The following is a 24,473-nucleotide window of genomic DNA, read 5'->3' on the forward strand; positions in this document are numbered from 1 at the left end:
ACTTCTGCCAGACAGGTGTCCACGTTGCAAGCCCTTATGGCCTGTCTTCTTTTTTGGTTTTTCATAAGGACAGGGTGTTCTTGCATGCTAATCCTCCTTTTATGTCCAAGGTGATTGAGTTGTCACATAATTAGTCTATTAATTTGCCTACCTTTTTCCCCTCTCCACATTCTGCCAGTGAAAGGGTCTTGCGTACCTTGGATGTGCATAGACAACTCAGATTTTATTTAGATAAGACTTAAGTCTATTAAGAAATTTGATCAGTTGTTTTTTCCTTTCATCCTAGACCATAGGATCAGTGGTATCCAAGCAAACTATTACTTGGATTTCAAAGGCTATTTCTTTTTGTCATACTTTTCATTGTAATAGCCCTCCTTCTGTAAAGGCTCACTCTACTAGAGCTGTGGCTTCTTCTGGAGCTTTTTTCAAGGGTCGGTTACTAGCTCTATTTTAGAAACCGCTACCTGGACTTCAGTGCATACCTTTAGCAAGCACAACAAGTTGGATGGCATCTCTAGAGCTAAAGCAGGTTTTGCTACAGCCATTCTCCATGGTTTCATAGAGGGCTGTACTGCTCCATCCTCCTTGGCTTCCTCTTGAGCTTTCTCACTCCCCCGTATATAAGGAATACTGCAACAGTGAATGTAAGAACGTAGTACAGTTGTGTAAAATCTTACCATAACAGTAGATGGTTCTTGTCTGCACTATTACAGTATTCAGTCCCCCCCAGTCCATTTTATTCCTGGATGACCTTGGACCATAAGAGTGACATCCAGCATACAATAAAACTTTAGTAGGCTTTGGTATATTGGCTGATGCCTGGCTTTCACGGTAGGAAAAACCCATATGTATGGAATACTGCAACAGTGAAGGCAGGGACATCTACTATTATGGTAAGATTTTACACAACTGTACTTTTTAGCCATCGGTTTTTCAGTGTAAAAATCATTTAAAAGAGAGGATGCTCACCTTCTCAACTTTATGGGTAGTAAGATTGTCGTCTTCCTTTGAACCTCTTGTGGTGGACAGTTTGCAACTAAACATTACCATACCCCTGGGTTGTTTTGTAACATGACTGGGAGGACATGCAGGACAGGCACCAGGCACCCCAGCTGAGACTCAAACCAGAGAACTTCTTGCTGTAAGGCGACAATGCAAACTGCTGCATCACTACACTGTCCACTAGGCTAACTACCACAAGGTCGCCTGGGTAGGTATCTACAAGGTGGCATTGTATTTCAGTGATAGTCTAATGAATGCGAAGTACAGTGGAAGACAATATAGGATGATTTTCAACTGTAGATCGTGATGGTCAAAGGCTAGATTACTGTCCGTGTGTCCCCCCAAGTGACTACTACTGGGTCAAACACTGGGGTGTGTTAAATCTTATGATAGTTACCTGGGGTGGAATGGCTCAGCACTTCCTAAGAATTAGTGTAGATGTGGGATTCAGCCAACTTGGCTCCTTATTTGCAATCTGCAAATTTAGTCAGCCAGAGGCCATTGACATTGGCCTGCATATGGGACTAGTGAGACTGTAGTTTACTGGGTCTGTAGATTGACCCACCTTTGTGCAGAGGGATGTCTGTTACTGTTCTCCATTCAAGTGGCATGAAGCCTGTTTTTGGAGACCTTAGTTAATGATTCCAGAGACCCTGATAGGTCATGTTTCATATTATTTAGAAGGCATCCTGGGATATTGTCTGGGCCCATTGATGCAGTGCTGTTGGCCTTATATTTGATGGTATTTCAAGAGAGGTAAAGTTGGAGCTTAATTTGTTGGCTAGTAGGTTTGTTATATCTTCTGGTTCAGTATAGGTGGCTCAATTTACAAAATGCCTTGTGGTTGTTCTGGGCCTGGGAGGCCAAATTTACCTCAGATTTGGCTTCAAGCTGGGTGCTGCATCTCCAATTTTTTGCCATGATTTCTTCCTTCTTTTATACAGCTTATTGATTTTGTGATTCTCAAGGGCTGAAGGCACTGGAAGGTGCCCTTTCAGGTGATTTCATTATCACTGATTACTAATTTGTGACCCTGACAGGTTTTATAGCGTCCTGAAACCTTTGAATACCTTTCTCAAAAAGTCACTGCTGATCCTGTTATTTGTGTGGAGCATGCAAAAAGAACTATAACTTTTCACTCATCTAATCCCATTCCTAATATGGACAGCAGAGCCTTTGGCACGTGGCAAACATTATATACATCTGTCACCTTAGCCTTTAGAGCTATAGCTTCCAAAACCAAATAACCAAGTTCCTTCTAGTTTTTTCTGAGTAATATGGATCAAACTTTGGCAAGTTTTCCTGATTCTGATGTGAAGTCAGATTTAGTGGACTTGCTTAATTTTGCCACTTGGGTAGCTAAGCACACTGTCAAATGTGGCAATGATGCTGCTTGTAGAGCAGCTAAAAGCTCAACTGTTAAATGTTCCCATAGAACAGACAAGGGCTTGTTATTCGGAAATGTGTCTGCTGAGGTTTTCAAAAAGGAGGAGGAAACAGGCTTTCATATCTCCATTTCCTCAGTTTCAAATTAATTGTCCAATATTAATCCAAGACACTTTATTCATAAACCACCAAAATCAGGTCAATGCAGATCTTGAAGTTTATTTTTAAACTGTTCTTTTTCAGAAGATTCCAAAACGAAACCTAATGGATCCTCAGGGATTTAACATGCTGGAGGAAAAATGTGTGGCTATCCTTGCCAAATACTTCCACTCCCATCTCCACTCTGGCCTTCCTCAGAAAATGGCAGGGGCAGTTTTTTTTTTTTTTTTGCCTTCTTGCGTGGGGAATTTATAACCACAGAATCTCTGGTACTAAGTATTGTACACCATGGTTAGACTCCAATGAGCATCTTTACCACTCTGTCAGGTATCCCTCATATACCCCAAAGGATCAGTTTTTACATGAATCCTCTATTTCAGATATCATATAGCTAGTGCTTGTGGATCAGTGGCAGTTTTACTCTACTTTTTCTGGGACCCAGGAAATAAGGCTCCTTGAGGACCACTCTAGATCTATACAGACTAAACACTTGTATGCAGATTCCAAAATTCAAAATTTTGACACCATCAATCCCCATACCCTCTTTTTCCCCCTTAAACCTTTTTGGTGAGTGAAAACCTGATGAGATGTTTATTTTATTCCCATTCACAAGAAGCACAGATCCTCCGCTAGGTGCTTTGTGTTAGCATTGCATTTTCCATTTACTTTTACTGTCCAAGTACCACTACAAGAGTCTTTACGAAATGCCCTGTTCTATCTCCAGTAATAGTTTATTGCAGACTTAAAGGAATCTACATTTTTCCTTATATGGATGAGTGCCTGATCTCAGCCCTAACCAGTCAAGAAGTTTTAGCATCCTCAGGATTTGCAAAGAATCTTTTCTATAATCTGGGATTTCCCATGAACCTGACAAAGTCTTTCATACATCTAGCTCATACTGGCTTTCCTGGAATGTATTGTAGATATTTATGACAACTGCTTATTTTCTCAGAAACTTGCAACCGTATGATCTGTATTTCCTGAATTTTTTTGTATAGAACTTTTAATGCCTCAAGCTTTCATGCCTTCTTCCATCCTAATGGTTTGTTATGTCAGACTTCACAACAGAAAATTCTGTCAGTTACTTCAGTCTATTTGGCCTCAACACTTTCATCCTGTATCTCATTCATACCTCGCAAGTGTACCTCATTACAAGGAACGTTCCTCATTTGGGGTTTTAAAACATTCATGTTCCTCAGAGTTCCACATTGAAAGGATCTGTCACACATTCAGTGTTAGCAATTTTTTAAACTGATATCCATGGTAAATAGAACTGAATTGTACTAATTCATTAAAAGAACTATATCATCATTAAAAATGTCACATTTCAACCATCCTATGAGCTTACTCGAAGTTTAGTACGTTTTCCACATTTTTCCCATTTGTTCCACATTATGAAAGGTAGTGTTACTCATTTTGGAGCTGGAAGGTTGAGAGCATTGATCTCATCCAGGTCCATTTCTTAACTTTATAAGGAAAGAACTCATTTGGTGGGACGGCAATTCTTATCCAATATAAAGTCCCCTTCTCCCAGAGTGTTTGAGACATTGGCCACATATGTTTCAGACTTTGCTTGGGAAGCTGTTTCATGACATTTCAAGGTACACTGAATTTGTGAACCACATAGTAGTTGAAACGCATCATCCAGAAAGAGGTGATGGTTCTCATCAGTGCCCTGAAAGCTCTAAATCAACTAATGGTCTTCAAGCATTCTTCTAGTAGTGACAGCATGACTTCAATGTGGTGCATACATAAACTGGGCAGAAGACATCTTATCCCCTTTGCAGACTGGCCATAATTGCCTGGGACTTAGCTATTCATCATAACTTAGTCCTTCAGGTGATTTGCATCCCTTCAGAACAGAATACTGTGGCAGATTTCCTGAGAAGATCGAAGATAAACTCTCACAGTTGAATGCTACACCTGGATAACTTCCTGTAAACAGTTCACCAGTGGGGAATCTTCAAATAGATCTGTCTGCCTCCAGACATGAGTCTGTAACAGTTCTGCTCCATGACCTCTTGTGAAAGGAGGCCCAGAAAATAGATGCGGCTTCATTTTTCTGGACAGAGATGTTTTTATTCCTTCTCCCATTTCATGTCCTTTCCAAAGTACTTTAAAAGATAAGGAAGGGCTTATTGGTGACCTCCATTTTGGCCAAGACAGCACTGCCTCTCTCTTTTCTCATGCACTGGTCAAGAGGAATAACCAGAAACCTGTTAACAAAATGGATATCTGTTTCTTCAAAATCTTCAGAATCCAAACCTAAGAGTTTGGATAATGGGTGTTTTGATGCCTCTCACTTTTTTCTTTATAAAGAAGTGAATCAGGTAATGAAGAAGGCAAGAAAACCTGCTGCTAGGAAATCTTATTTAGCCAAAAGGAAATTTTTTTATTTTTGGTGCCAGAATAGTTGATCGTACTAATCTCAAGTGGGAGCATCCTTGGCTCTTTAGTAACTGTGTGAAACTGATTAGTTCTGGCCTTTTATGTACTTCAGTAAAGGTACACCTTTCCTCCATTGCAGCCTGTTCACCACTGGCTCTTTATCTTTTCCCTTTCAATTCAGCCATTTTCTAATGGGGGGACTGCATTTTCAAACATCAAGAAAGAAGGTGGCTACTGCTTGGAATTTGAATTTTATATCTGAAATTCTTAACTTGGAAGGCTGTATTGCTGATCACCTTAAGTTCAGCTAGACAGGAATGTGAATTACAGGCCCTTACGTCTGTTCTACTTTTCTTGTTTTCTTTCCCCCACACAAGGACAGGGCGAGTCTTAGAACTAACCCTTCCTTTGTGCCTAAAGTGATTTCTGCATTTACATTAAAATTCTCTCTCTGCCTTTTACCACCTGCAAAATAAGGGAGAGAATTCTTCACTGCCTTGGTATTCTATTTGAATAAAACCAAACGAATTAGGGAAATGCACAAATCCAAAACTCAGAGCTGCTGTTAGTTGAGGTAGGATACTCACGCTAAAACACTAGTAAAACTCAGTCCAAAAAGATGCGTGACTTTCCAATGAGCAATAAAATGAAAGTAGAAATTCAAACAAATAAATCCATGTAAGTTAGCAAATTGTTTATTCCAAAGCCCAAAGGCTTCTTCAGACTCTTTACACAAACTAAAACTTTGAACATCACTTTTAAAACCAACAAAAGCTTGTGATAGGATCTCTATAATCACATGTTTCCTTCATTTAAAAATACAGTAACCCATTAAACTCAGTTCCATGAATGTTACCTTGTTCAGCTAAGAAAAATACTGGTATATTAAAAGTAAGAACTGAATAGTTCAAAATAAACATACATAAAAAACATACATAAAAAAACATACATAAAAAATGCATTGGTGCCCAAGCATACATTATATTATATTAAACAATTGAGTATATCTCAGAGCCTTGTCATATTTACTTATCATCTCATGGTGCTTTAGAAACATCTCGTACTGAACTTTCAGGCAGTATATATCATATATATTTTATTGCTCATTGGAAAGTCACGCATCTTTTTGGACTGAGAATTAGGGAAATGTTTTTATATTGCATGATGAAATGGAGGGGGCAGCTGGTTTCTATACAAACTAAATCCAGGTTACTTTTTCTTTCCATTCAGTTCTGCTGTTCCGATAATAGCAGACATCCTCCTAAGAATTTAACCAGGGCATTTACCATCTCTGGAGCAGTTTGGAAATGTTGTGGAGTCTTGGTCCTTTTTGGTAGGAGCTACCTTGTCTCTTCTATTCGCCCTCTGTTCTTGAGATCTGGCAGTCGTTCCATTGGCAGCGATTACTGCAACAGTGATAAACACGAACATAGTACAATTGTGTAGGAAACTTACCATTACAGGTGTTTGAGTAGATCCCTGTTAAGTACATACAACCTCCCTCCACAACCCTGAGTTTGTCTTTTTGTCTAGGGTTGGACATACTTGCTGTTTAGGTCCCCCCCCCCCCAACACACACACATAAACACGCACATATTCAATCCTAAGACTTTAGACAGGAACCAGAGGTAGTACAGATGGCTCGAGTGAAGTCTGGTATATACCACCTGTGACCAGAGGGTGACAGGAATAACACAAAACAGGATAGGTGCAGGTAAAATCACTTTAGCTAGTAGATCTAGCAGACTGATACCCTCCCTGTGGGAGGAATAAAGACACTTTGTTGAAGTTTTTGGTAGTTTATTCAGTTAAGCTGGTAAATGGAGGAGTGTTCTTGTTATAATGCATTACATTCGACAGTTCAGTTATTTAAAGGCAGGCAGTGGTGGGAGGGACCAAGGGAGCCGATTGGTGGAAAATCAGGGAGCCAATTCCAAAGCTTAGAGGTTAGTCCCTTATGTGAATATTCCTGAAAGACCAATGAGGGTTTACCAGCTCAGCAGCCTGGGGAACCTCATTATTAGTTAAAAGGTTTTATTATTTTTAGCTTCTAACAAACAAAACATGACCTCACATTATGAGCTACAACTATAGAACTATAGTTAAGAAAACACTTTCACCTCAGGTCCATCTAATACAGTAGTTTACACATTGAACATGCCTGCTTTTATGAGGCTGCCATTAGACTTTATTAGTCTGTTTTGTAACGCACATAAAATGAGAGGCTGTGTCTGCATCACTTGGGCTCATTTTCTTTGGATCCCAGTATGAAAGGTTTATTACGAAACATTTTCCAGTTTATCACATGTATGCGAGGCCATGCCCACTTTCATGGGGCTCATCTCCTGACATGTAGTATGAAAGGCTAATATTTTTTTGTATAACAAAAAGGCTCACAGTGCTTGCTTATAGGAGGGTCATATACATGATTAATTTAACCAGTCCCCATTCTTCTTCCTCTTGATGAAGATAGACATTTTTATATGCAGGGGAGGTAGTCACTTAATGCTTCTCTAGGTCATTCACATTTTGAACAATAGCATACAGTGGGAAATGAGTCACAGTGCTCATTTTTTTACAGAGCTCATGGATGTGTACAAGTAGGATGTGAAAAGCAAAAGGTAAGTAAAGTCTGAGACCTCAGAACCTTTTGTGTAGGCTTTCTGTGCTCATGGAAAAAAAATGCACCAAGTGGTGTACTGCACAAGTGGGCTGCTGTAAGCTGGAATAGTAATTAGACGACTGTAGTTGTATTCTAGATTTTCAAAACATTCTGCCATTTGAATTTATTCCTTATTATATGATGACTGTCCATTAATATTCAGAAATGAGCACGCTTATTGGACAGCCCAACTAGCATACCCGTTGCAAATAGAGTATGTTCCAATAGAAAAAAAGTCTGGTCGCTGAAGTACCATTGAGCAACCAGACTTAATTTTTTTATTGCTATATGGAGACAGGCATTAGATTGACGGGGGGAAAAGTCTGAAACTGAAAAGTGTGTCGTCATGTGCTGACTTTGTTCCTCATGATTTGTCAGAAAACCACAAATTTTGAGGAGCGAAGTCACTAAATTACATGTATTTCAGTTTCAGACTTTTTCCTTCAGACAGTCAGTCTGTTCTCGCAGATTTCAAAGTTTAAAAGAATAACATTAATTATTGGTCCCCTGTATTTATACTTTGTCCATATTTCTTGAAATAAAAAGTTGAAGGGTACATAAGAGAGCAGAGAAAATACAAGGAAGATCAGGTACGTTCCTAGCAACAAGATCACTCTTTTCCATTGCTTGTCTTCTGAAGCACTTATGAACTATGTAAACGTGGGAACGTAAGTCCTGTACTCATGCACAGTACATCATCAAAGAGCAGAATCCAAAAACAGTGTGGAAGAACACCAAGGTGACATTATACAAAGGCATTATTTAAGAAAAGTAAGTACATTCTTTCTTAAATAATGTCATTGTATAATAGCAATAACCCATGGCTGGGTGTGGGTAATGCTTTATTTACCCCACAGTTGGCTTTGTTTGGTCACTTCCACTTCACCCTCATGACCAAACCAGACTAACCATGGGAAAATCCAGCAATTACCCACACCCAGCCATGGATTATTGCTATAATCAATCATTTATTCCGTAATAAATCGGTTTATTCTAACTTAAATGCTTATAACTTTAAGAAGTTTTGTGAAGGGAATGTGATGCGAAATTAATGCATTTCTTGCAGTTGGGAAATAAAAAAGCTTTTTAAGGTTTAAAGCACTGTTCTTCCAAATAAACCAATATTGTCCAATCCTGTTCTGCGAAGTGGGTAGAAAGACCCAAAAGCTCTGCATTAATTTTTTTGTGAGCATGTTTATGTCCCGTGATGTTATAGAGGAGAGTGAGATTTTGGGTCTCAGATATCTGGTATACGTACAAGCAGATTGCATCATCACTATATCTTTGCTGGCTGAAATGCCCAGAGACAGTGGACAGGTGGCAGCATTTTTATCAGCTTTAACCTTATTGTGTATATTAAGAACATTCTAATGAATATGGACAGCAGTGGTATGATCAGCGCCTTCTGAGCTGATATAGGAGAAAGGTACGCTTTTTGCAGATGGCTTGTTTGACTATAAAACAGTTCTCTCGTAGTGTTTGGAATAAGATCATTGATTTTTTTTTTTTTTTGCCATAGCGGTGGTGTCTAATGTTTGTCTACACTGTTGCATAAAAAGTTTATTTTTCTCACTCAGATTTTTGACTCTGTTTCTTAGCTGAGTTGTGCCAATGAGTAGCACAATTCAAGAAAATGGCACTTACTAATATCTTCATTGATTTATTTATTTTTTGGCATTCAGTATTTAAGTAGTTCTGCTGCTGCATTTATGTAGAAGTCATGACGTAGTCTTTAAAAAGTGATAAACAATTAGTGGTAGATTTGCATCCACATTTAGATGCCCATTAACAGCTGTTTACGTGATGCATTGTGAATCAGGATGGCTACTTGAAGAAAATGGCTGCACTTTCTCAGATGTAGTTTTCATGTACTGATGAGCAGATACTAACTGATAATCAAGTATTAAGTGTTCTCCTGATCTAGGAACTTGGATATTTTAATGACAGAAGTATAATTTTGTTTTGCAGCTGGTGCTTTGTGGATATTGATCTGAGTTAGAGTGCTGAGAATCCTCATTGATTTTTTTTTTCTTTTTGATAACCTTATATTTTCATTATAGATTCATAGGGGATGTTAGGCTAACTGCCCTTATAGGTCATTTTAAGTGTAGGAATTATTCTATTAGTTCAAATTTACAACTCCAAAGTGTCTATTATATCCTACCGATAGGATAGTGATTAGTGCTGTTTGGTTACTTTTAGGTTGCTACCACTGAGTGTATATACAGGCTGTGTTGTGTAGGAAAGGACATTTCATTTTAATTTAATTAAACGAATTATCTGCCATCTGGAGATGTTCTTCGTGTTTCACTGTTGCAGTCATTACACTTGGGTTATCCTGCTGGCAGGCTACCCTCAGTTGGCCTGAATTCCAAAGTCTAGGTCCGGCGTCTATTGCTGTCACCCCTTCCCTGACATCCGTGCGCCAGGGGTATAAAAGATGCAGCCGGCACCATTTTCTTTAGTTTTTCTTGCCGCGCATTGCCCGAAGCAGTTTGCAAGTGCCAGTCGGCAGACTCCTGAGATTTTCATGTTTGAATTTCAGATCCGAAGTCTTCATTAAAAGCTAAGTACCCTGTTGGGGAAAACTTTTTTCTTGCTCCAGACCGATGTCAGAAAAAGTTAATTCTATTTCTTGTGGGAAGCAAATACCTCACAAGGATTTTCATTCTTACTGTATTCCTTGCCTAGGCCCTGACCACGACTTTGCTTGTTGTCGGTTTTGTACTAGATTTAACCAGCACACTATAAAGCGCCAGTACGATTTTGCTTTTCACTATTTCGGCAGACGATTTAATTACACGATGCCGTCGGATAGCCAACCGACTACCGCAATTCACAAGAAATGCAAAGAAAAAGAAAAGGACAGGCATCTGAGGTCTAAAACAGATGACGAGGCTTCTTCTAAACCAGTTGCTGGTTCGCCGGCTCTCAGTGAGGCGCTTTCGCAGCCCCTGACACTCGCTACTTGGACCCGCAGGCCGCTAAAGACTCCCACCTGGAGTCACCTAGGCCGCTGGAAGCTCAAGGTATTGGGCCTTCGGAAACTATTCCCTCAGATGGGTCCGGAGCTGCTGAGCAGGCATCTGCTTCTGAGGGTGTTTTCAGACCTACTCAATTGTACATTAAAGCAACTCCTGTTACAAAGGCAAAGACTAAAGCATCTTTAAAGACAAAGAAACAAGTGCAACAGCCTCATGGTCAGGCCTCCATGCCCAAAAAACGGATGCTCAAAATGGCCAAAGACTTATTTACATTGATCAGGGGTTCCCATCCCCCTTCTGATAAGAGGCCTAGGCAAGAGATAGAATATGAATCTTCAGATCAGGTTTCCATTTCTTCAGATTCCTCTTCTGATCAGGAATACTCTCTCCCTCCCTATGAGGATTCTGATGCTGAAGAATTTATCCCTTCAGCCTCTCCTCCTGAGGATTACTGTTTTGGGGAAACCTTGCATACCATGAGGGAACATTTCCACTGGGAGAGCCAAGATTATTCTGAATCTAAGAAAATGCTCAGGGACTTCCTTTTACTCCTACAACACAGGCCCCTAGCTATTCCACCTGTGTTAGACATTGTAGACGATGTATTTTCAGAGTCCAGTCTGACCCCTGACTCCTTACCTCCAGCTCCTGTTAAGCCGGACAGGTACTACAGGGTGCCTGACACTCTCAAATTCCTTTTCAAGAACCCTGCTGCTGACCGAGAAACTATTTCTCAGGGTCCCAAAGGGGTCAAAGCATCCACTGCAAAAAAACCCTACCCCCTGCGACAGGGATTCTAGGATTTTAGGTGGGGAAAAAAGATTTACACTTCTGCTACCTTGGCTATAAGAGCTTTAAATTGTCAATTTCATATGCTCAAATATCAGCAATATATTATGTCACTGCTTAAACAGAAAATGTTGATAGATTCTGAAGGTGCAGAAAACAAAGAAATGCAGGATTTATTGCATGCAGCTGAGCAAGTTGGAAAGCATACAATGCAATGTGGTTTTGATTCTTTGGAGGCCTCCTGTAGGGCCACTGTCACGGGTTCTGTCATTAGGAGGCATGCTTGGTTAAAGGAACAAAATTTACTAGATCATGTTAAAGCAAAATTATTGGATGCTCCATTACAGCATGATACTTTGGTGTTAAAGCAGAAGAGGTGTTAAAGAAAATGGTGGACAAAGCTAAATCTATGCAAACAGTCAAGGATTTCTTACAGGTACCACCTCCAAGATTTAGCAGACACTGGCCTAATAAGAATTGGTCCTTTCCCAGTGTCAGACAGACCACAAAGGGGCAGATACAGATGCCCAAGAGGCAGACCAGCCCCAAGGTTCACACAGATCTAAACAATGGGGTGCTTCTACCTCCAAAAGTGGAGAAGACTTATCACAGCCTTACAGGAAACAGTCCCAATGACTTCCCCTAGCATACGCCAAGCAATTATCTTCTGGCAGCGCCTTTAGGGGAAAACTAGCACTTTTTTTCTCAAAATTGGCACATAATAATCCAGGACAAATGGGTCTTGGACATAGTGTCACAGGGCTACAAGTTTCACTTTCACACCCTGCCAAGGACAAACGGTTGGCCAGACCTACCAAAAAACCAGTGGGCAGAGGCACAAAAACAAGTCTCATCCCTCATGGACATGAGGGTCATTCAACAAGTACCAGAACAAGAGCAGGGACAAGGATTTTATTCAAGACTGTTCTTGGTACCAAGAAAAGACAAAGCCTGGAGACCAGTACTGGATCTATCTATTCTAAACACATATCTGGATATACCAAAATTCAAAATGTTGACCCTACAACAGCTTCTGCCCATGCTGGGTAAGAAGGCTTGGCTTGTGACATTAGACCTAAAAGAGGCATACCTGCATGTCCCAATCAGACAAACATGCAGAAGATACCTCAGATTCAAAGCTGGCTCAATGCACTATCAATTCTCTGCACTGCACTTAGGCTTATCTACTGCGCCCAGGGTCTTCACAAAGTGCTTGGCACCAGTAATTGCTTTCTGCAGACAGAGGAATTCAAATATATCCTTACTTGGACTGCCTCATTCAAGCAAAGAACAAGGACATTCTACTACAGCATCTGGCGTTTGTAAAAAGATTACTACCATGCCTAGGGTACACAGTCAACGAACAAAAATCAAAACTAGTACCCTCTCGAGATAATATTCCTGGGTGCAAGCTTAAATACAACTGCCCAGATGGCTTATCTCACGCCATACAAACAAAGGCAACTGACTACTTACTTCACACTGTTGGCAACAAAGGTCCAGTTATCTGCAAGAAAAATTCTGCAGGCTTTGGTCTCCATGACATCCTGCATTCTACTAATTCCATATGCAAGACTGCATATGAGTAAAGTTCAATGGTACCTAAGAAGTGTTTGGACTCAGCATTGCCACAGCCTGGAAACAATAACTGCTCTCATCCCCTGCCTGCAACAGGAGTTTCGATGGTGAGCGAAGGCCTGTCCCCAGAACAAGGGACAGCCATTCACCTTACCCCCAGCCAGGCAGACATTGACAACGGATGCATCAGACTCTGCTTGGGGGGCCCACATGGCAGGAAGATGTATTCAAGGCACATGGTCCGCCAACCAAATGCATCTACATATCAGTCAAAAAGAGATGCTAGCTGTTCAGAATGCTCTGACAGCCCTCAAGGACCTACTTCATCTGGGACAACTGATAGACAGACAATACCACGGTCATGTGGTATATAGACAAGCAGGGAGGCACTCATTCTTAACCCCTATGCAGACTAGCCATGACTTTGTGGGACACAGCATTGACTTACCAAGTACATCTGCAGGCACAATTCCTGCCAGGAAAGATAAATACTCTGGCAGACGAACTAAGCAGAAACCTCATGGATCCCCATGAATGGAAATTGGATCCACAGGTCTTCAACATGACAAGGAAATGGGGATGCCCGGACATAGACCTATTTGCTTCTCCTCACAACTGCCAACTAAAGAGATTCTTCCCAAGGACTTATCACAGACAAGCATGGAAAGTGGATGCCCTATCTTTCAGCTGGAAAAACTTAATAGTATATGCCTTTCCTCCACTGCCTCTCCTCCCCAAGGTACTCCTAAAGGTCAGACAAGAGAAGACAAGAATGATACTGATTGCCCCAGACTGGTCCCGCCAGTACTGGTATCCAATCCTAAGGAACTTGTCTCATTGCCCAGCCTGGACCTTACCTCAAATACCTCACCTACTGTCCCAACAAAACAATCAGATCCTGCACAGCCAACTCAAAACCTTAAATCTGGCAGCATGGCGGATAATGTAGTAATACAAAACACTCCTCTCACTAAAGCGGTGACAGATGTCATTTTGGAGGCCAGGAGGCCTAGTACTAGAAAATCTTATGCTGGAAATGGAAGAGATTCTGCGCCTGGACCCAGGCACAAGGAATTGACACAGCAGTACCAAATATTCCCCAGATTTTGCAATACTTAACTGAGATGTTGGATAAAGCCCTAACCTTTTCATCAATTAAAATTCATGCCTCTGCCATTTCGGCTCATTGCAATACAGAGCCACCAATCTTTTCTCATCCTTTGTTAAGGCAATACCTCAGAGGAGCCAAAAGCTTAAGGCCTCCAAGGAGATCACCAATACCTGCATGGGACCTCAATTATGTTTTAGAAAAACTCACTCTGCCCCCTTTTGAGCCAGCCGCTAGAGCTGATATAAAGTTTTTATCTTGGAAAACAGCTCTGCTCCTAGCAATAACCTCTGCAAGACTAGTCTCAGAGCTACAGGCCCTCATGGCTGTGGAACCTTTTATCATTTCTTATCCAGACAGGGTTTCTCTGAGGACAATTCGACATTTATGCCTAAGGTAGTGTCCAGTGTGACCCTTAACCATACTATTCATCTGCCTACTTTTTATCCAAATCCACAGAATAAGGGGGGGAGAGAATTCTGCATTCTGTGGACATACACAGACAGCTACGCTTCTACTTGAACAGAACCAAAGCTTTCAGAAAGACTGAGCAGCTACTAGTGGCATATGCTGCAGGATCACAAGGAAAGGCTATCTCGAAGCAGACTATTTCCAGGTGGATAGGCCACCGCATTCGTTTCTGCTATTCTCAATATGGCAAGCCAGTGCCTAAGGGCATTAGACCACATTCTACCAGAGCAGCAGCCACTTCAGCAGCCTTCCTCAGGGGAGTGCCAACCAAAGACATCTTAGAGGCTGCTACCTGGAGTTCAGTGCACACCTTTAGAAAGCACTATCATTTACCACTCTACTCCAAATTAAAGGCAGGCTTTGCCACTGCAGTTCTGCAGGGCTTCATAGCCGCTCCTAATGCTATCTAGCTCCAGCCTCCCAACCATAGCTTTGGGATTCAACCCAAGTGTAATGACTGCAACAGTGAAACAAGAAGAACCTAGTGCAGTTGTGTACACTTACCATAAATGTAGATGTTCAAGTGTATTCACTGTTGCAGTCCAGGTTACCCACCCACCGTCCCCCTTCACTTTGCTGGATCTTATCTACACCGCTCTAATTTATACAACCTATGTGGTGTATTTGCTTGTAGAAGAAGGCATTATATACTTTGGTGCATGCATGTTTTATTGGCATATTTTAGGCTACCCTTTTGGGGGCACCTGACATCTGGGCAAGAAAAACGAATACCCCTGGAGCACTGGCATCAGGGAATGGGCGACAGCAACTGACGCCGGACCCAGACTTTGGAATTCAGGCCGACTGAGGGTAGCCTGCCAGCAGGATAACCAGAGTGTAATGACTGCAACAGTGAATACACTCGAACATCTACATTTATGGTAACTGTACTTTTTTTTTGTTTTGTCTCATATTGGTGTATGCTGCCTTTGTAGAGGATTTATAATATGGGAAGCAGTCTTGTTGGCACTTAATGCTGATGATTAAATGAAAGACTATTTCTTGTCTAGTTATCGGCTCTCATTACTTTGAGGGTGGAAGAGAAAGTAATAAACTTATTTTAGTAAAGTAAGTTGAATTTAATGATGTATTTTGTTAGAATTTTTCAGATTTCCTGTTCCGTTGGTACATAGAAAAAGGAAAACGAGGAAAACTCTTGTCTCAGCCAGTTGCACAGCACAGCCAGTTGGCCGGCTTCCTACAATCACATGAGCATCTCAGCTGGTTACATGAGGTCAACATTCAAGATTATGAAAAGGTAATATGTAAGGGGTGCACAATCTGTGCAGGATTTTAGGTAAACATCACAGAATTCAAAAGATTTTTTTTGCTTCTGTGGGGGGGAGGGTAGTTGATGGCTTTTAACAATATTAGTGCTGCCATTAAGGTGCTTTACTTTCAGCCTCTTATTGAACCTGGGCATGGTGGGAATCACTAAAAAAGACTGACTGTGGTTTTAAGCACACAGTTAAGGGAATATTACTTGCTGACCTGTCTCTGTTTTAATTAGAAATGTGTACTTCAGATTTCAGAAACTGCATGCAAGACTACTCGCTCACTGAGGGAGAATCAAGCTATGTGCATTTCTTGGGATGCCTGCCCCATGGGGCTATGCAGCAAGGCTACATGTGTACATCTGAGGGAAAAAAAATGGAATATGTGAAGAAATGACGTTGACCATCATGTGTATATTTTTACTACAGTTATTATACTTTGCAGTTAAATATGTGCAGTGAACAATATCGCTAGTATTTCTTGGATCAGCAGACTTTGACTAAGTTTCATAACCACAATGCACCTTGTTTTAACACAAACAGATGAGTGTATAGACTGAGATCTCAGACCCTGCTTCACTAGAGATGCTCCATATCCATAAGTCTAACTCCTCGCATAGTACCTGATTGAAAGGCTTAAATCTGTTGTGACATTAACAAAACCTGCTGCAAAGACAGGTTTGTCTCCTAGAGGCTGCTCCATCTCTAGAATAGACTCCCCATGCACGTCAGAGTATGTCGCTGACCCTCTTCAAGTGCAACCTTGTTAAGTGGATGGCCAACCACAAATTTGTCCCAGGGGTTCCACCTGTGTCCCTCATTGACAGGGGCGATAGGTGCTGATTGAGGTTTCTTTTTTGGGGATAAACTCTTGGCTAAGCTTGCAAGAGCCCCAGGGCCATTCACCTAGTAATCTCGTATGATCCTATATATATGATCATCCCAGGAATGGCCAAGCCCTTGTACATGACATTGATTCTAGGTATCCTATCTGGGTTCTTCTGATCATATCTTCACTGAAGAGCCAAACACAAAAAGGAGCCTGAAGGATAGGTCAACAGAAAATATAATGTCTGATCTGTAAGGGCTTTCCTTCCTAAATGTCAAGAAATTTCATCAGATAATTACAATTTCTTGTATACATACATCATCCAGTTAAACTCAAATAAGCTAACTATTTAACTAAGCAATAAATGTCCCTTAGTAAAAAAAAATCAAAAACTTCCTCATTAAGTATTACAAACAGTGCATCATACATCCATAATGTTTAATGTAAAAAAAAATATATATATATATATATATATATATATATGTTATATATTCAAAACATGCAAGTATATATAGACTTTATTTTTTTTAATGGGGTCTGTATTAGAACATCGAAGTATTACTACATCGAATGTTCTAATATCGAACCATTTCACTCGAAGCACCACAACATCGAACACTCAGAACAGCCAATCTTTTCCCAGTGAAAAAGTTCACTGTTCCAACAAACATACACACAACACAAGCACACCAAAGTACATAATCCACACACATGCATTTCACAAAACCCAGCACTAAACCATGCATACACTACTAGCTATCCACTTAGCTTAACCCAACCCTAAGGTCCGTAACTACCGCACACTCACCTTACCCGCTCCCTAACCCTAAGGTCCCTATCGCACACTCACCTTCATTTGCACACTTACCTTAACCGTAACCTTCACTGCACAGTCGAAGTAGCAAAGCTGCAGAAACAGCCCACCGAATACTTTCCCTAGTATTCGATATTCTGCAGCTTCGCTATTTTCAGCTTTCGATGCAAAGGGTTCGATATTAGTACATTCGAAGTAGTAATACTTCAATGTACTAATACAGACCCTTCTTAATGTACTCAAACCACAACAGGAAAGTTCACATTTTATCAGCCGTTAATACCAACAACCTAATTATAGATATTCTTTCATTAATACCTGGTTTTGGTCAACGTGTAATAAAAGCTGCCAATATTAATTCCCTATACTCAAGGTATGAGGATCGGTTTCCCCCTCGGTCATTAGGTACTACCTTCTCCAAAATATTTTTATAAATTACACATCCTAATGTTTGCTTATATAAGGCGTTGGTGAAATCCTTTTCCTTAGTAGAATAATTAATAGAATTTTTTTCAAACAGCCTTTTCATCCTTATGAAGGGAATTTCCTTTGTTCCTTGGCTGCAGTTCGCAGTTTCCCAGTGAGCACACCCGACTAACCCTGCTTAACTGGATCTCCCACGCCTTTGCAGCTTCCTCGTGGCAATGACTGCAAGCGTTCATCTCACCTGCAGGGAAACTAGTAGTTTCATTAACCTTCCTTCTGTACTAGGCAATTTTCTGTAGTGAAACACTTCAGTGCTTATTTGACTAATAGCATGCTCACTATTTTATTTTCATTTATTTAATTTTATTTACATTTGTTGACCGGGAGTGTCAGACTGGACGTAGGTCCATTTTCAGCGAAGGCCCGGGGAGAAAAGCTCCACAGTTAAAATAAACAGACCGTAGTTACATTGGATTAAATAGCGATTAACAATTTAACATAGCAATTACTTACAACATATTTGCAGATGAAGAACATAGTACATCAGTAGAAAACTAGAATCTTTATCTGTGAAGTACATAACAGACATTAACAAATGTTACAATAAGAAGTTCCTGCTGTATAATAAGTACTAGGCTTATGAGCATCTGAGCTTGCTATAATCAAGGTAGTTAGTGGGGTGGAAAGAATGGTAGTGGTTGGATGGGGAGGGTGATATTAGAGTGGGAGTTGCAAGGGCATAGCCAGCATGTTTTTAGGTGCGCTTTTAGTAAAGTTTTGAAGTGGGTGCATGATGGTATGGAGGTAATTGTGGGTGGGAGGGAGTTCCATAATTTGGCTATGGTGCAAGAGAATAGTGCTTCACCAGCAGAGTTATTGGCTTTAGTGATCTGCAAGTGATTTTTGTTGCTGGATCTTAGTGGTCTGGTGGTGCGATAGGGTTGGAGTAGATTCTGGAGGGATGGGACATTTAGTGGATGGTTTACTAGTTTGTGGGCGAATGAGAGTTGATACCAATGAAGGAGGTGAGGGAGTTCAAGCCAGCCCAATTCAGCAACTGAGAGACAGTGGTGGCTATGGTAGGATGCCCCTGTGGCGAATTTGGCGATTTTGTTGTAGCAGGTCTCTAGCTTGTTTAGATTACATTGCCTTAGGTTGGTATATATTACTAACTCTGTCAAATAGTGTTGGACTCCACTACCCTTTCCCCTGAACTTTCTCTCTCCATTCCTCTCTCTTTTTAGCAACTGCTAATATCAAGAGCTGCAAAAATATACAGAACTAATAAAGCAGCATGTGTTAGGTTGATATTACATGCATAGGTTTCTTACCTCTAGGAACTGCCTACCCTTAACTGCTCCACTGTCTTGAGGCACACATTAACTGATCATCTACTGTGGTCTGGCGAGCTGCCTCAGGATTTCTGCCTGCTCTGCTCCGCTCCCCTATCCCTATTCCCACCCCACATCGATTACATTTATAACTTTCATAAGCTCATCCCTTGCCTGTCTAACCCCCAGTCAGCACCCAGACATCTACACCAGTATCCTTCCATTCACTCCACCCTAATTGTCTTTCTTGTTAATATTTTCCTTCCTGAATCTTCCTCATTCTTCTCATTAACTGTAGTACCAGAACCTTTTCCTGACATGTACTATACATCAAAACTTTGTATTACCTTAACCTCCCTCATCTCCCTTCTTCTTTTCCTATCCCACACCACTTCCCTACTTAATATATTCCACTCCCCAACTTCAACATTTTCCACATCAGCCATTGCACCCCACACTAATACCAATAGTTTCTGTTATATCTCACCCTCTTTATTCAACTTCCATACTTGGCACCTTAGAAAGATTAGATCTTGTGTCATCATAATCAAACTAAAATTAATTTGCAACCCCCACCATAGGCCTCTCTTCATTACTCAGCATCCCTCTATAATTACATGTCACTACCAGGCCATCTCTCTATGTAGTGACATTCATCCCAACCCTTGAAAAATCAACCATTCTGCCCAAAACCTTTCTTCTAGTGCCAAGAACCTCTACCTCACTACAGTTAACGTTTGTAGTGTCTGTAACAAAAACACCTAATTCCATGCCTGGCTCCCTCAGTACTTCCCACATATTGAAGCACTCACAGAGACCTGGCTAAAACCACATATTGCTAACACTGAAATAATCCATCCAGGATATAATATACATAGGAATGACTGGTTACATAAAAAAGGTGGAGGTGTCGCATTATTATACCGTGACACTTTAGCTGTTGCACCATATGATAAAACTATACCAACATTTGGAAATATGGAATTATTACTAGTTAACCTTCACATCAACAGCAGAAAACAATTATGTATTACTGTACTCTATATTCTCCCAGGTCAAAACATACCTACTCTGGAAGATCTACTATCCTGGACCGCCCTCAATGTATCAAATGAAACCATCATTTTTGGCGACACAAACATAAACTGACAAATTCTCATCTCTGACTCCCCAGTAAATAGTATTAACTTGCACAGGTTTACTCAACTCATCTCTAACCTCACTTGTAAGCTAAATAAACAAACAGAATCAACTGTAGACTGGATATTCGTCTCACACCCTCAAAAATTCACCAAGGCGGGGACCCTACCCAATACCTTTAGTGACCATCTTCCTGCCTATACCCATAGAACCCAACTTCATATAGACAACCTGCATTGTCTTAGAACAACTAGGAATCTTACCCATTTCAATGAACATCTATTCTTAGAGTCTCTAAAAACCCACAACTGGCCCCCTACTAAATATCTCCCACTACCAAACATCTCCCACTGGATGAAGCAGTCAGCTACTTCAGTCAAGTCTTTTTAGATATTCTAGACAGTCTTGCCCCCACACGTACCAAAAGAGTAAAGCCTAACCATGCCCCATGGCTAACTAAACAGTTGCTTAACCTCCAGGGATAAAGCCTGGAAATAATGGCACAGAAATAGAACCCTACAACTTGAACTCAGATATACACAAGTCCGTAACAATGCCAAAAAGCAAGTCATCAATGATTTAAAAAAAAAAAGACGCTATTTTTCCACTAAACTCACTACCCAACAACATAACTCCAAATTGAAACTCTGTTTTCTCTCTCCTAAATCCTGGTACTCAACAAACCCCTCCCCATCTCCTGACAAAGACCTTCAAGAACTTGCCCAAGCCTTTAATTCTCGTTTTATTTATACTATCCAAAAATGTGTTAATTTCTCTCTACAAACTAGCAAAAGTACAGTTGGCAACATAAACAACAGTACACACTCTAACCACTCCCTCCACATCAACTGCAATTTCAACAAAAACCCATCCACTCCTCTATTTACATTACAGCCAGTACCCACCTCTCTAGTTCATAAACTGTTCTCAAAACTAAAACCATGCTCCCCCTCTTCTGATGGCCTCCCAGTTGAACATCTCGAACCTGCAGCAGATTCTATAGCTGTTCCAATTAGCATTCTCATTAACCGATCAATCTCTGAATCATATGTCCCACAACTATGGAAAAACTCAATTAATACCCTTCACAAAGGTGGTAACACCAGTGATCTGTCTAACTACCGGCCCATCTCCATGCTTTCACTTCTATCTAAAATTCTACAAAAGTGTATTCATTCTCAACTGCTAAAACATCTCACAGACAAACTACTCGCACCCACCCAACATGGTTTTCGGCCAGCAAACAGCACAGCAGCAGCCTTACTGTCGTTTACTAACACTATATACAAAGCTCTTGATGCAGGCCTACTAACATTAGTGATCTTACTACACCTTTCAAATGCTTTTGATACAGTGTCCCACTCAAAACTACTTGTACAACTTGAGATCATAAACAACTCCCCACACACTGTAACCTGGTTCTATAACTATCTACACAACAGAAAATCTGTTAGATGGCAAAGTAAGCAATCCGAATACCTACTCAACAACACAGGCATTCCCCCAAAGGTCTATTCTTGGACCCTTGCTTTTTAACATATTTATTAATCATCTCCATAAAGTATCCATGCAAAGTACACTCATTCAGTATGTGAATGATTAGATAATAATTACATCCTTTAACAACATCTCAGATCTCCAAACGTTAACACAAAATGCATTTACTTCCATCGAATCTTGGCTTAACGAAGCTCAGCTGCTACTTAATCCCAAAAAATCAAAACTTTTACTCTCCACAACCAGACCTCTAACTCTAGACTTTAAAATATTCTCCCAAAACAATACAGAAATTGAAAAAACAGCCAAACTACTTGGCATCACAGTTGATGACAAACTATCCTTTGAGAGTCATATACTCAACTCAATCAAAAAGAACCATATTAAGTTTGGAAAACTCTATAGGCATAAACTGAACAAGTCTACCAAGTTGAAACTAGCTAATGGTCTACTTCTACCCTCCCTCCTCTATGGTAGCCCCATTTTCACTAACCTACACACATCTCTCCTGAACAAACTGCAGTTCGTGCTACTATAAAATAGCCAAGTTTGTCTCCAACATGCCAGCTCCCACACATCGTTGCCTGGCCATTAAATCTATAAACTGGTTTGAGTTCCCACATTACCTACATTACTCCCAAGTTACTCTCGCCCACAAACTACTGCCCACCCCTTCAAACTATAATACAAACACACACCCCTACTCTGCATCTTAGGTCTTCTAACAAACAACTCTTAACCATAACTAAACCCAACAAAAGAGCTAGGCAATGTCTCTATTCCCATGCTGTTGCCAAACTTTGAAATGCACTCCCTCTCGCTCTCTTACCCAACTAGACTCTTTAAAACATTTAAATTTGTACTAAAAAACACTATCTCAATAACCTTGTCTGTTCTTGTAGTCATATGATTAAACCTCCTTAAAAGTTTTAGCCACTATACACTACAAGTATTTTTACTACTTAATATAGTTGCAGTTTACACCATCTGTCTTCGTATCCAATCTCTCTTGCTTTATTTCTGTGGCTGAATAAACATAATTGACTAAACAGTACTCTTACTTATGAGAATATTCAAACAGAATTACTAAAAATTTAACACATTGTGTTTATTTTCTTGTATTGAATACCTCTATAATATGTATTTGTCTTGTATATCTACTTCAGTTTGCATTATGTAAAAACTTTTTTGACTTTCAATCTTAAGCTGATGTTTTCTGTGATTGTATGGAGCTTTTCTCCCCGGGCCTCCACTGAAAATGGGTCGTTGGGCCCAGTGGACTTTCCTGGTCAGCAAATTTCAATAAATAATAGATGATGATAAAGGTGCTGGTAAGTCCTACTTCTAAGATGTTGCTTTGTTTTCCACACACAAAAAGCCAGACATGATGTACATACAGGTTGCAGCATACACAACTACTTTAATATTGCAATCCTGCCTAGCATTGATGGTTAGAACCGTAGGAAACTTTACTATTTCAATATTAACACTGCCATTAATATATCTGGATTGCTTGCAAGTCCCACATTTCTTTATACACTTTTCCTGGTTCTCCCTCCTAAAAAGATCTATGTTTTATTTTCAAAAACACAGCTAGGGGTGGCTCCCAACTTCGCTGTCCTATCGAAGATATTAGTGCTTCTCCAATTTCTGTATAAAATTTCCTTAACTTAGATTGTATGATATGTTTTAAGGGATGTATACCAAGAATTATAATTATCTGATGAAGTTCGTGATAAGAATGAAAGCGCTTAGATTAAGCATTATTTTTCTCTTTATTATTCTTTTAGCTGTTTTTTGTATTTGGTTCTTGGTTGCAGTCATGTGTTTAGAGGTTTTTCATTTTGTTTTGGTGTTTCTGTTTGAGCTTCTGGATATGTCATTGGATTTGTTTTCTAGTGGAATGGACTTGACTGCCAACTGGGATGTTTGTTTAGAAGCAACAGGGCAGATTATTTCAGCTGCAGGAAATAACCTGGCTGGCTCTGCTTGTTCAGATGCTCACCCATGTTGCCGCTAAGGTTGAGAGTTAGTTATCTGACTTTGTTATCTTGAGCACTGTTGGTCCAACTGTTTTTTCCTTGATAGCTGAAAATAATTTACAGGCAAACTCTGAGATGACCGATGTTACTAGTACTAATGGTGGTTAATATGTATGCTGGTGGAGGTAGCGGAGGACCTTCCAACATCCATTGGTGTTGTCTCACCCGTGGAGCTTGACAACTGGTTTCACCAACAGTTTATTTTGAACGTTAACAGCGCTCATGGTTTTGGTGCCCAGGTAACCTCCCAGTAACGGCAATGAATGTTTGAGGGACAAAATTAACAGATTTGAGAGACTGTTAAAAATAAAAGGGCTTACAGCTTAACAATCTGCTTTTAAAGGAATTGTATTCAGTATCACAGTCTCTAAATGTTTAAGATTTTATACATTTTCAGATAGTTTGGAGGAAGGTTCCATGTTGCACGACGAGTTATCGCATCTTTTTGACCATACAGGGATGGAATTTATGCTTTTACTTATAAAAGGTAGCTTGAGGACTTTAATATATTAGAATATAACATCAAAAGTTTGAGAGATCATCTCATGATTTAATGTTCCCTTTGAGAGATGCTTTTGACAGTGCCTTTCAAT

General features: G+C 40.2%; 1 protein-coding gene across 1 annotated transcript in view; it reads left to right on the forward strand.

Moving 5' to 3' along the window:
• The window catches only part of NUP133 (nucleoporin 133), a 2,059,048-nt gene that overhangs the window by 1,687,766 nt on the left and 346,809 nt on the right, over window positions 1-24,473 (forward strand). The window contains exon 20 of the mRNA XM_044070734.1: window positions 15,627-15,785. Within this exon, the coding sequence (XP_043926669.1) occupies window positions 15,627-15,785 (159 nt within the window). The remainder of the gene's footprint in view (window positions 1-15,626; window positions 15,786-24,473) is intronic.

The sequence above is a fragment of the Protopterus annectens genome, chromosome 1.part0 (genome assembly GCF_019279795.1).
Source record: "Protopterus annectens isolate FY-2018-M chromosome 1.part0, PAN1.0, whole genome shotgun sequence".
Classification (NCBI taxonomy): domain Eukaryota; kingdom Metazoa; phylum Chordata; order Ceratodontiformes; family Protopteridae; genus Protopterus; species Protopterus annectens.